The sequence below is a fragment of the Anser anser genome (assembly GCF_964211835.1).
Source record: "Anser anser genome assembly, chromosome: 14".
NCBI classification, from domain to species: Eukaryota; Metazoa; Chordata; class Aves; order Anseriformes; family Anatidae; genus Anser; species Anser anser.
Window position 1 is genome coordinate 10,932,599 of NC_139735.1, and position 13,213 is coordinate 10,945,811.

General features: G+C 45.1%; 1 protein-coding gene across 5 annotated transcripts in view; it reads right to left on the minus strand.

The window, feature by feature from the left end:
• UBTD2 (ubiquitin domain containing 2) overlaps nt 1-12,385 on the minus strand; it is a gene marked incomplete at its 5' end in the record, with an annotated part of 54,364 nt that extends 41,979 nt beyond the window's left edge. The window contains one exon of one of the 5 annotated variants that reach the window (XM_083799294.1): nt 12,228-12,385. In XM_083799294.1, coding sequence (XP_083655420.1) covers nt 12,228-12,297 — 70 coding nt within the window. Of the gene's footprint in view, nt 1-8,820; nt 9,087-10,357; nt 10,419-11,544; nt 11,684-12,227 lie in introns of those variants that run through there. The other 4 variants (XM_083799293.1, XM_083799295.1, XM_083799297.1 and 1 more) reach the window with 4 other exon arrangements.
• Between the last annotated feature and the right edge of the window lie 828 nt (nt 12,386-13,213).

The window sequence follows — 13,213 nt, forward strand, 5'->3', positions numbered from 1 at the left end:
AGTTTTGACCTGTGTAAAAGCTAAAGATGAGCATGAGAAAAATGCACCAGGAAACATTCATGTCTACACAGCACTCGCCAGAGCTATCCTAGCTGAGAACAGCCCATTCATATGGGCTTATTTTTTTAGCACCAACACTGACTTTCATACATAATAATCTGCACTAAAATATCTTGCTAGAAAATACTTGCTTTCTGAGAAACTGTGCGTTTTATTTCTTAGCTTTAAATATGAACAAGTGAATCTGCACTGGAATGTGTCCAAATCAGAACAAGAAAAGAAGTGGTGCAGATACCCAAATCCGACTTGCAAGGCAAGAGTTCCTCCAGTTGGAAAAAAATCCTCATATTAATTTATGATAATGAAAGAAGACGTGAAGGAAGGAAGGGTGACTGCACTGAGCAGTTAGAAGCAGACTTTATCAATGGAAGATGAATTCAGCTTGGAAATTTGGCAGGAAGAGCAATCAGATAGTGACAGCATACTTGAGTAGGCAAACCTGGAAAGAGTTTAAGAGAAGATTAGTTCGGCTGGTACTGGGAATATTCTGCTTGACACTGCACTGAACTAGAAAATACAGATGCCTCTGCCAGCACTGCTATCTTGGACTTTGTACAACCTCGTATAAATATGAAACGTCATTGCTAAAAAAATGCCAACAAAAAAACTCTCATTAACAGGTTTAATTACCAAATAGCAGCTTTCACAGTGTCTCTCCCCACGTAGTTTGCCAAGAGACATTAACAAGGTGGGACACTTGCAGGAACCGAAACACTTCCTCCCCCACCCTCAACTATCTTCAACATTTTCCTAACTAATGTGGAGCTTAATGCAAATTATTAACTCTTGGCAATAAGTTTCCACCACAAAAAGATAAGATGCTAATGTTGTTTCTTCCACAGTTGTGCAGCATGCCATTTCCCCCCTGCCCCCTGAATATAATCGACAGAAAGAGAACGTAACTGGAGTGAAAAAGTTGCACTTGCATTCCTAAAATATAGTGAAACACCTCACTTCTTCAGGATGGATAAAGCCAGAAAAGTGAGACTGCATAAGTGAACAGTTAAACTTGTTTGTTTTCAGATCCAGTATTTTGAGGAAGTTGTGGTAAGTACTGTTTTAACTATGTTTACATATAAACTATTGAGGAAAAGTTGTTCCCTGAGAACTGATCATGAGTGATCACATCCTGGGGCTGATGAAGGAAATGGGGAGAGAGAGAGGCCACCCACTGTGCCCATGCCATCACCACTCCTACACATTAGCTAGCCCCCAGCGATGGGGTGGGCACAAGGGTGGCGTTTCTTTCCAGGTTTACAAATTAACATAACGAATGGTAAATAAGCCAGGTAAGAACACTATAGCAAGATGAAAAGATCAGGAATCAAAATGTTCGCTTTTGATCAGACCTATTTAACCCCCCCCAAAAAAAAAAGTGGGCACGGATGCTCAGAAAATGCAGAAGTTGCTTCCAAGAAAACTGCAAGGTTGCAATCATCAGACTAAAGTCTTTGGGGCCAGTACTGTTCCTTTGGTTCCATTTATTCCACATCCATCGGCTTGCCCAACAAAGACTCTGTCTATGACTTTACTAAAATAGCATAATTCCATCTGTAAGCACAGTTTCCCCAAAGAAATCCATTTTAAATGAGAGCAGTAGGACAGAAGCCAAGAGAGCACCGCAGGGTCACAGCAAGTCACGAAACCCTGGAGTTTTCCTTTTGGCAAGGCTTCTGTCCATAAGAAACTAAATGTATGAAAGCTTTTGGAAATCTGCATTCGGACAAATGTCATCATTTACATAATGATCTCTTCAAGGTGGTAATGGCCTAGGCAGCTCTGTCACTGTTTAGGAGCACCAGATGTTTCCACAGGGTTCATACCATTTCAACACATGAAAATAGCCCCAATAGAGTTGAACTGGTTTTAGAGGTTTATAAGAAAATCAACTGTTTACTGGATTGTTTTTCCTCATATTAAAAAAACACACTTTGAGTCTGTACCGTGTGTTAAGAGAGTTTGGGACTGGAGGGTTACTTACACCCGCAGGACCCTCACGCTGGTACCGCCTCGCAGCGCCGATGCGCAACATCCACGCGCTCTTGTTCTGACAGTGCTGCTGCTCCTTTCTTCTCCCAGAGGAGAGACTAAAACTCTGTACTCCCTCTTGTTCCATTCCGAAGGCGTTCCAGCTAAAGCCAAAAACTGAGTCTGTAGTATTTTTGCAGCTATTTTTGTGCTGTAATATCAGTGCAGCAGCTGAAGTGCCTTGGATACGTACAATGAACGCGTTTGTTTCAGCCGCGTTAAGACAGTGATGGAACGTTGCATTAAGTACCATCAGCGTGAGGCTATACAATACGTGACTGATTTAAAGCATGTGACTTTAATCAAGCAATGTGATTTCAATACACATGCGGTTTTCCATTGGAATTCAAGCTGTTTTGGCACCAGAACTAGTTTTCGATTTGGATAAAGATACAATGGAAATATACAGATGTGAAAAACTGACATACAAACGAATGAATAAGAAAACTTATCTGAAATGAGCATTTAAACTTGCCTTAGAATAATATCAGATATTGATAAGCACTTTACACAACATACTGCTATTCAATAATTGCTTGTATTTATAGTAACCCACATTCTTTTAATGTGGTTCTCTAGGCACACAGCAAAAAAAATCTTTTAAAAAAATCAGTCATGCATTTTACTGAGCCAAGTCATCAACATGCAACTCAAGTCGGTTCCAATTCTTTAAAAAAAAAAAAAGTTGAAATCAATATTTGACAGCTTTCCCCTTCTTCACCCCTAGAAGTGCTAACCCTCAGCTGGGACCCGCGATTCCACCAGCCACTCAGCGGGGATGCTCACCGCGTGCATTTTGTGTGCGCTACAGACACGCAACGCAAAGAAGATCTGCTCACCCTCGGGACATTCTGATCACGTCCCCAAGAGGCAACCACACCAAATCCGGCAGCAGCAAAGGATGATGCTAGTTAGAGGTGTGAAGGACTGGAGCGCGAAGCTTCATCTGAACGTATGCTTAACTACCGCTGCCACCAAATATAGCTTCCTGAAGAATGCATCCCGCAAGCCTGAGTGAAATTGTTCGTCCAGCCTTCAGATAATGTTTGCTGTTTCCAAACTGTTTTCCTCAGACTAAACCCTGCTTCCCATTAATACCTCTTGCCCCTTGCCTCCTCAGCCTCGCTTCAGCCCTTGTGCCGTGGATCAGCCACCACCGGTGAGCGGAACAGGGACGCGAGCATCCCTCCCCAGGGCCAGCAAGGCCCTGCACAGCTCAGCTCCCTGGGAAGACAGGGGAACAGTGCAGCGACACTCACAAGAGGGGCTCCAAAATGTCTGTTGGGCAGGAGCCCAACCAGAGCCCAGCACGCTGCACTGAAGACATTATTTTGACGCACGCAGCTTTTGCTTATACCACAGATTAAGCAAATGCATCTGAATATGCACTGAAATCATTAAGTTCAATACATACGACATACGCAGCGTTTCTCTATACCTCTGCCCAGAAATATTTGGTGCGGTACATACCAAGTGTGTGAATTAGCGATTTTTACTTCAACTATTTACCTTTTCACCAGACAGACGTTATCCTGCAATTGCCAGTGTTGTACAGTAGGCTCAGTCGCTCAAACAGCAGCACGTTGCCAAATAAAAATTGGCAGGAGAAAATGGCATTCACCAGCTGCAGGTACTATCCGATGTTTTGTAGGTAGTCTTTTATAAAAGACTGTATTTATCCCTACAGACAAGAAATCACAGGAGATGATAGTTCTGCCACAGAAAAATAAAACGACAAAGTAAATGCCAGGAGAGATCCTTCTCACGGATCCGGAGCGCCCTTGATCACAGCATGAGAGCAAAAATTGAGTTCCAGAATTGAATTTTAAAAATACAAAGGTAACAAGCTCCCAACCCCAAACTATTGTGCTCTGCTCCTGATACAATTTCAGGCCCTGGGAGTATTCTCACAGAACACGCATCTCTAATGAGAAAAAGGTGAAAAATGACAGCAGACAATGTAGGAAGGCAGCACTCCAAGAATTATTTACAGTTGGTACAATTATTAGAAGTTCTTGTACATTAAAGGTTATGAATTATAAAATGTTTATAATGAACGGTATTTTAGTTATTTATTGAAAAGTGTCAATAACAGGAGATTAATCATACTAAGGGTAAACATCCCCTGTGAAACATGAAATATTAACATGCAATCTAAAGCATTATAGATTACAGGCTATTCCATGGAAATGTTTTTCCCCTGGGCAGAACCTGTTCTCACTGAAAGCTACTGAAGTAGTCCTCACTACCATTTGTAAAGGGCCTTCTCTTTCATGTTTGGGATTGTAGAAAAACCACATGACAGATCACGCAGAAACTCCCCAACCCTCCTCTCCTCTACCTCATCTTAAGCACAAGGATGTCTTCATATACACACACGCATAAAAAAATCCTTCATCACATCTGAGTTTCTACAGAAGGGAAGATTCATTTCTTCAAAACCGTGCCTATCTCCTCCCACAAACGGCTTTCGAGCAGTGCTTTGAATTTTTCCTTTTAAATCATGTTCACTGAGGAGGTGGGGAGAAGGGAATAGAAAAGGACACTGGGAAAAAGAACGGAGGAGCTGTAAAAGTGGTCTAATGCACAAGCACAACAGCAAAGACCCCCCCCTCCAGTATTTGTACTTTATGAAGTACAATTTTCAATTGCTTCACATTAGCTCCTAACAGGCCAAATGGATGTACAACAACTGCAAATTCATTAGCCGTGTGTATTAGCGGCTTCTCCACTTATCACCTGCAGAATCTGCAGTTGCTCTGCATCTCTCACTACTGTGAAGTCTCCGGATGACAGGCTGCTTATGTCATTTTAAATATTTAAGGTAGCCTAAGAGACTCTAGCACCATTCAGCATTTAAAACACGGTTCCATTTATTTCAAAGGCAGGAAACAGAGGAAAAACCATTTACACAGTTTGCACTGCCCCATCTTTCGGCCATCACTCATTTAAACAAACCTACTCGAAGCCTGCCAGGAGCGAGAGCGACTACCTGGTAACAGTGGGAGATCAGCCCAAGGTCAGCAAGAGGCAGAACGTGCAAAACTCAGGTTCCAGCTGAACCTCAAACCACATCAGATATCCTGCATATTTTACTGCACGCAGGTCAAGACAGTGACATATCACGTTACGCCGTGCTATAGGTGCTTGCCGTAGACTGTACGAGCGGCGTAACGCGAGCACCCGGGCAGCTTTTGGATGTGCCGCTCTTACAGCTGCCGCTGATCTTTGATAAATCAGTCTGAAGCACTGAACTCAATCCTGCACTTTTCACACTGGAAATGCAATTACAATGTGAGGGGAAAGCTTTTTCTTAAAAATAAACAACAATCCTCTATTTCTTCTGCTTCTCAAGCAGCGGAACATTCCTGTTCCTTCAAATCTTAAGATTTCAGCCAATTTCAGCTTTTTTTTTTATCCTTCCTTCCGTTCTACCTGCTTCACAGAGTGGGTCACCTCACTGATTTTGGGTAACTGAGTCCTGCCCCCCTCCCATGCCAAGTGATGCCCGCACCACTCTCCTACTGCCTTGGCACAGGCGATTCCCCAAGGAACCGTCCTGATGTGCTGTGCCCTTGCTCCCAACACGCAGATCCACCTGTGCCGCGCCAAGTCCCCGGCTGCAAAGTCACAAAGCAAACTCCAAGGGCTTAGCATCTCTGTGAGTAAATAGAGCCCGTAGGTTTTCAGTACGCAGAGCAAACAGATGACTGAAAGCCCCGAGTATATGCACGTAACACTCTCATCACCCTGGCATCCACCCAAGGTCAACCACCTTTCAGCACACTTACGTTCAGCATCCCAAACGGGCAAGGCATCCCTGAGTACTGCCTCATCAACCTGCTGTGTTTTTACTATGATTAAAATAACTACAGCCATCTAAATGGACTTGCTTTTAAAACTAGATACAGCAACATTCAGAGAGGCTTAATTTCATAATCTGACTTTTGCAAAAGAAAGAGGAGACCTACAGAGCTTCCAGCTGGAAGAATTATAAACCAAACCTCCACAAGCTATACCCTAAGCACTTGCGTGTAGGAAAGATGAAAGCAAATCAATGGCTCCTGCCTTTAAGCTGACACTGCGGCGACATGCATCCAACAGATGCCACACACAGTCTTCGCCCCCTTCTTCACCCTGGCTGCTGGGAGGCAGGATTCCCTGGAACAGGGATGCCACCAGCTCTGGGAAAGGGAAGCTTGGTTCTGCACACTCGGCTGGACCTCTTCTCATGGGCTATCCCACCAGGAATGGAAACCAAGCCTTTGCTGTGTTTTCTTTCAGAGCACTTCTTTGGAAAGCCACGAGGCACGGCAGCAGGTACTGGTACCTGGCCTCTGCAGGACAGGATGTTTGTACCGCACCAGCCAAGCTCAAAAAGTCATCTGAATCTGATGAGAAAGAATTGGGAGGATCACAAAGCACCTACTGGCCCTCAAACCATAGTTTCCTGTGGCCAGCACAAGCAATTTGCAAAATTACGTGTTTATCTCTGTGTGTGTATATATATATATAAACACAAGCACACATACACCATTTAAGAGGAAAAAGTAAATGAAGTATAAGAATTTGCATCGGAGCAGTCTGAATTTTAAGGAAGTGAAGGAGACACAAACTAGTAACAACTGCCTAAAAATGTAACTGACAAATACAGTGTTAGCCTACAAGACAGGGTGAAAGTGTTTTTTACATAAAGCCCTTTAAGCAAAAAAAGGATTGTGATACTTAAAAACAAAGGAATAATTGTATTCATTGCTTGAACAGGGTCATGTGGTCAGAAGTTCTTCAGATTTAGTTATATATTTATTTTTAAGAGTTGGGTAACTAGACCAACTGTGGCTACCTTGATCCTTCCTTGTACCTGCAAGACTTGCAGCAATTGTCAAGACTTAGCTATAAGGCAGATCTTTATTTCTGCCTTCAGTTGCATTATAACTTGTGACTCATAAATTGTATTATTCAACATTCATATGAAAAATAATAGCTATCACATTACCCGCTGTAATAAGACTGGATTGCTGACTTCGAGTTTATTCAAACAGAAAACAAATAATATTTTCCATTTATCAAAAACTCCAATGCACAAAGAATGTTCAATTTATTATATTTAATATTCAGGGAGGGAGGATTTCATTGCTTTCAACACTGAAAGCCCAAACAGAGAAATTAAAACAAATCACTTCATCTAGAAACCAAACAAACAATTACATGGAGGAACAATGCCAAAAAGGAAACAGAACAGCTGCATTAGTCAGCCCTTATTAACAGCACGAATAACACCTTATTTCATTTGCTACCAGTTACTTGTTATCACCTGAAAAACAAATAAGGTCTCTTGGGCTACAAATGAAAAGTGCCATACCGGCAAAGTGATATTCGGGTGCTCTCTGCACTAGATCTGCAGATCCTACCCATCCCAAGCAGGCTGTGGGTGCCCAGCCCTTAGGAAACCAAGTCATTCATTAACAGCTACTTTTATTACAAAGCCCCGATAAAACACACACATGCTGCTGTGGAAATCACAAGAGATTTACAGCAAGTTGTGAAAACCATACTAAGCTTTCCTTATTATTCCTCTTTTTTTTTTTTTTTTTTAGGAAAGCCACAGTAAGCCGTAATGCCTAATGCCAGCTCTGAATTTAGCACTATGTTTGCAAAAACATATCCAGCACCTTATTTCAGGGTTGCATTACGAAACAGCAGGAACTACCTGAAGTCTGGAACAACCTCCTTTAGGTAACAGCAAAGTCCCAGGAAGGTGTTACGTGCTGGCACGCACTACCCACGGCTTGCAATCAACAGCCAAAACACTGCAAAACGCAATCCGGGAGATCCTTTGTATGCTGATACGCGGGGTCCGCACCAAATGCTCTTAACTGCTCAGTCATAAGAGCCTTGTTTAAAAACCCTGTGCAAGCTGTGCATAGGCCCACTGTATCAGGCCAATTGTGAGCAACAAATCTGACTACTTAATATGCAAATTCCCCTGGTCAGCCTGCCATGGAGGCACCATGAAAGCAGTTATTGTAGCTTCAGATTAGACACGTGATGTGCAGCATTACGCAGCACTCGACTGAAAATATTTAAGAAACTGTTGTCCAGTTACCAAAAGCAGAGGTCAAGCTTGGCATTTGGCTTTCTAGAGCTTAATGAAGCACCAGTACTATATCAAATACTGCAGGAAGAATTTACACTTCTAATATATTCTGGTGTGTCACTCAGATGGGCAGACCTATTTCAGCTTGTTCCTATTATCACTGCTGGGTTATAGGGGCAGCAGTAAAGAAGACAAATTTCAAACAGAATCATCGTCTTTTATAAGAAAGAATAGCGATAAGAGCTCCAGCAGGCAGGCTAACATCACATCAAGAGCACAGCAGCAATCAGACAGCTGCAGCTAAAAGACTTAATCTATAATGACTTGTCATGCCCGTGCTTCGAGACATTGGATTTCCTGCCCTTTCGTTACTCCACACAAATAACTGTCTCGCTGAACTTTACGAAGTCAGACAAAGTAATATGCGACTTATAATAGGGGAAAGAGTTCACCAGAAGAAAACGAACTGGCTCATGTTTTCTCCTTTCCCTTCATAAACTTCCCACTCCTCCCCTCCAAAAAGAGGAAAAGAAATTTAAGAAGAGACCTCCGAAAAGGCCCTGCATGTGGGAATGCAAATTCCCTGGTTTATGCTAAACCGAACATAACTTGATAAGCTGTTAAACCGTACGTACAAGCACGATGCATACTTCTCCAGCTGCTAACTCCTAACCCGATGCGTCAATGCTTTTCTTCAGCGCAGAACTGAAGAAGTCCCACAACCTGTAAGCAGCCAGAGAACAGCTATTTCTCCCTCCACTCTCTCTCCTGCAGATATTCAGTCACCTTTGACAAGGCACAGCAAGCAGAGATTGGTTGGCTCCTGAAATATCTGATGGGAGACATCTGAGCTAAAGGAATGGGGAAAAACACCTGTGTCTATAAAGCATATAACAATCATCTTTTATTGTTCTTTTATCTCCTTTAAAGAGTCACCAATAAATCCATCTCATCACCTAGGACATACGCACACCACAGTACAGCTCTGCTGGACTGTAATGCACCAAGCTTTGAGACAGGAACTCTCTCTCTAAATACAGCAATATTCTATTAAAATGAAAACTCACTAAAAAGAGCAGTGATAATGAAACAGCTGGCATCAATCTGAAAAGACCGTTTCATTTCCAGCAGGATGGGCAAAGCAGCATCTGCTTAATTCTTGTTAAGTAACAGACTCCTCCTGCTTGGTCAATGTGAGCAGAGACGTGCAGCGAGCTGGTACACATGCAGGAGAGCTTGGTGTGTTTGATTAACTCATTCTTACACTCAGAGAGACACCAAGTACATTAAATAGTTCTCTGGGTAAATGCAAGCATCTCTCTGACCTTGAAAAATACCATAGGAAAAGACAAAGGAACAGCACACGGTCAGGGCACTGTCAGCTTTGCTGAGCAGCAGGGAAATAACTGGAAGTGCCAGTGATTGACAAAAGGACCAAGGACAGTCTCGGGATGTGACAAATTCTCATCTCAATTCCAGTGATACAATCTAGCAAGATTTCACCAGCTCCTCACAGCACTGTAATAGGTTGAGAGTGGTATGAATTAGACTTGAGATCTGGCTCCCACTTTTATGCAACATCAAGCATGCTATTACTATCTAATCAATGTCACAATTGCTTGTAATTCTTTAAAAAACTCTCCTGTTCTGGAGGAAAAAAACCACAAAGTTCCCCCAAAGCAAGTCTATCACTGGCAATGTTCTGGCTGTGAGAGAGATGTTTCTGTTCTAAAACACCTTCCTGAGATTTATAAAATGATGCAGCCCTGCTGACTGACAGCAATTTGAAAGTGATTACACTGCACTCGGTCACAAAACAGGAGTTGGAGGAAATAACCCTTGTACTGGAAACAGGAATAGGCTGCTCTCCTGTCCAGCACTGGGCTCAAAATCATGTTCACTTGGGCTTCAGCTGTTTCCTTTTCTGATGTCTCAAGACATAAGCTCCCTCCACAGCTCAAGTCAGACTTCATACTCAGCACAGGCACGCACACAGAATTTGGAAATCTAAGGATTGGTGAAGGCTGGACTTCAACGTCTCAGGAATTATAGAAGATGTACTGAGGTTCCTACACCTTAACAACCTCCTCCCCCCTTTTTTTTGTTTCCTTTCAGAGAAGCAAGAACAGATATGCAACATTACAAAACCGGCTATTGCACGCTGTAACTCACTGTTTAAGACAGTCCTAAGAAGCACATAATTCAACTGAAATTTCATCACTTCTCACTTCAGCAAGACAACCTTAAGGAACATTATCCTTAGAGCATGAATCAACATGAGCCAGCTGACATGCATTTTGCATCTCTTACATCTTGAAAAACCCAGCTGCTGTTCTAATGCACCAAGTACAATAGGTTATTTAACCCCAAAGCTGTAGCGTGCCACGCCATGTAAACACTAGGCAGTAACATGCTCTGAGTAAGTCTACCCGGGACAGCAATTTTTAGACAACTTGGACAGAAACTGCCTACCTCACACACTGCTACTGAGAGCATAATAAGACAGCATTACTATTTTACAGCATCAGCAAAATTCTGATTTTTTTCCCCATCTCATTCATTGGGCATCACAGGGAAGATAAGAGCGAGGAAATTAAACCACAGCTATTTCTGTGACATGATCTCACCTCGCAACACCTAGCTACTGAAGCAGGACTCTGAAAAATCGTCAGCACAGCTTTTAATGCTATTTTTTGGTCAAGATTTTACAGGTATGTTACTATGCCTTCCATTCTTTTTCCTTGACATCTAGTATGCTCTGGTCCCTTACTCGCTCTTGCATCTCTTACTGGTTGGTAAGTTTGCTTAGTACTGATGTAGTTTTTAAGTAACTTGATTTTTTTTAAAAAAAAAAAGGGGGGGAGGGAGGAGGGGAGAGTAAGAAAGACTCACATTAGGCAAAGCTATAAAATTCCTTTTAATGTCAATGATGTGATTAAATCCCACACATCTGGACTTCCTGGTATTTCTGTGAACTATGTATCTGGCATTAATCAGCAGGTGGCTGCTTCAGATGTAAAAGCTGCGTTTTTTGGACATTGTGGAACAGCGATAAAGTCACTGCTGTGACAGAACACCCATCAGCTGGGCTGTCTGAGGTAAAAACAGACCAATAAATAATACTCTGTAAGGTACAGAGGAAGATGTAGATCTAGGTCAGCAGTTTTCAACCTGAAATCTGTGGACCCTGCATGTGCGAGGAATACTTATACAAGTGTCCTGTTGGTAGGCTGGCTTTAAACGACTGCACAGCATACAGAGCTCTGCTGGAGAACATCAGGGGTCCTCAAACCTAAGACTGAAAACGCAATCGCTCAGACATTTAGGTAGGGTAAAACAGAAAGGCTGAGGCCACTTACACTGCAGAAGTGTTTCCACACAGGCTACGCTGGCTAAGGAGGTGTGCACTTGCACATGAGCGCGCACACGCTGCTCCAGCATCTGAAGTCCCTGGAAACTGACTACTTTGCAGGGGTGATCCAGGCTAGAGGAAAGCATCCATCTTCCTCGGAGAGAATTTAAAAAAAAAAAAAAAAAAGCCCAACCCACAGCAGTGCCAGGACCTAAGTTATCTGAAGAATTATTTCCCACACACCACAAGGAGCTGAGCCCAAGGAAAACAAAGTTTGGGAGCCCTGGGCAGGCCGTTCCCCCAGCCCGTGTTTATTTCCCCAGCACCGGGGCTGGGGGCGACGGGGGGTGGTGGGCTTCGTCCGCGCTCCCCCCCCCCCCCGGGGCACCGGGGGGGCAAACACAGCTCCCTGCTCCCGGATCCATCCCGGGACGGCTCTCGGCGAGCGGGGACGCCCCCGAAGGGCTCCGAGCGCCCCCGGTCCCCGCAGTGCCCTCCCCGGGAAAGTTGCGGCCCGGCCGGCCGTGTGTCGGGGACGGGAACCGGGCACGGCGCCCCGAGCCCGGGGGGCGCAGCGCTGCTCCCCCCCGGCCCCGGCCCCGCCGCAGGCCCCGGGTCCCCGCGCGGCTCGGTGGGCAGCCAGCCCTCCCTCCGTCCTTCCCTCCCCTCCCTCGGGGCCCCGGCTCTCACCTCCGGTGCCGTCCGAGTTCTCGTTGAGGCTGCCCGAGGAGTCGTGGTGGGAGCCCACACACCCGCCCATGGGGCCCGCAGACCCGCCGCCCTCCGCTCCCCTCCGCTCCGCTGCCGCCCCCCCACCCCCCTCCCCCTGGAGCCGAGCTCCGCCGCCGGCCGGCCGGGCAGGCGCGATGGCTCCGGAGCCGCCTCCGAGCTCCGCAACGCCGCCCTCGGGGCGCGGCCTGCCTCGCACCGCGCCGCTCCGCCTCCGCCGCCGGGCCCCGGCTCGCCCCGGCCCGCTGTGCCCGCGGCGCGGCCCGGCCCGGCGTAGGCCGCGGCGGAGCCTGAGGCCGGGCTGGGCCCGTCCGGGCGGTGCGAGGCGAGGGGCCGGGCGGCGGGCAGGCCGCGGGGCTTCGCGTGGGGAACCGGGGCCGCCCCCGGCTCCTCGCAGCCCGCAGGGTCCAGGCCGAGACCCAGGGGTCGTGCGGAGCCTGCCCTGACCTTGCTTCGCAGTCTGGGGCTTTCCTTCCCCCCCCCCTTTTGCCAATACCGTTTACATTTTTACATAGAAAGTACACGCACACTCGGATAAATTTATAGCCTACTAATAACACCTCAGTGTTAATAGCATGCCAGTTTAAATTAAAAACAAAGCTAAGCAAAAATAGTGCCTCGTGGCCAATCAGGACTTGCCTTCAGTCCTCTGAGAAGAAAAGTTTGCTTTTTTTGTGCACTTTGTGCCCAAAGAGGTTATATTATTTTAGTAGCGATCTCACTGTGGAATTACGGTTCGTACGCTATCAGATGTACTGTCGCTCTTCAAAACAGCTAGCAATAAAAACATTGAACATTGAAAAAAAATAAGTCAGAACATTGAAAAATGAAAGCAGATGCTGCAAAAAATAAAACATGATAACAAACTGAGCTCTGGGTTCCCCTATGTTCTGCTATACACAGCAGCTTAATGTTCTGCTACACACAAAAAAAAGCAGAAAATGGAA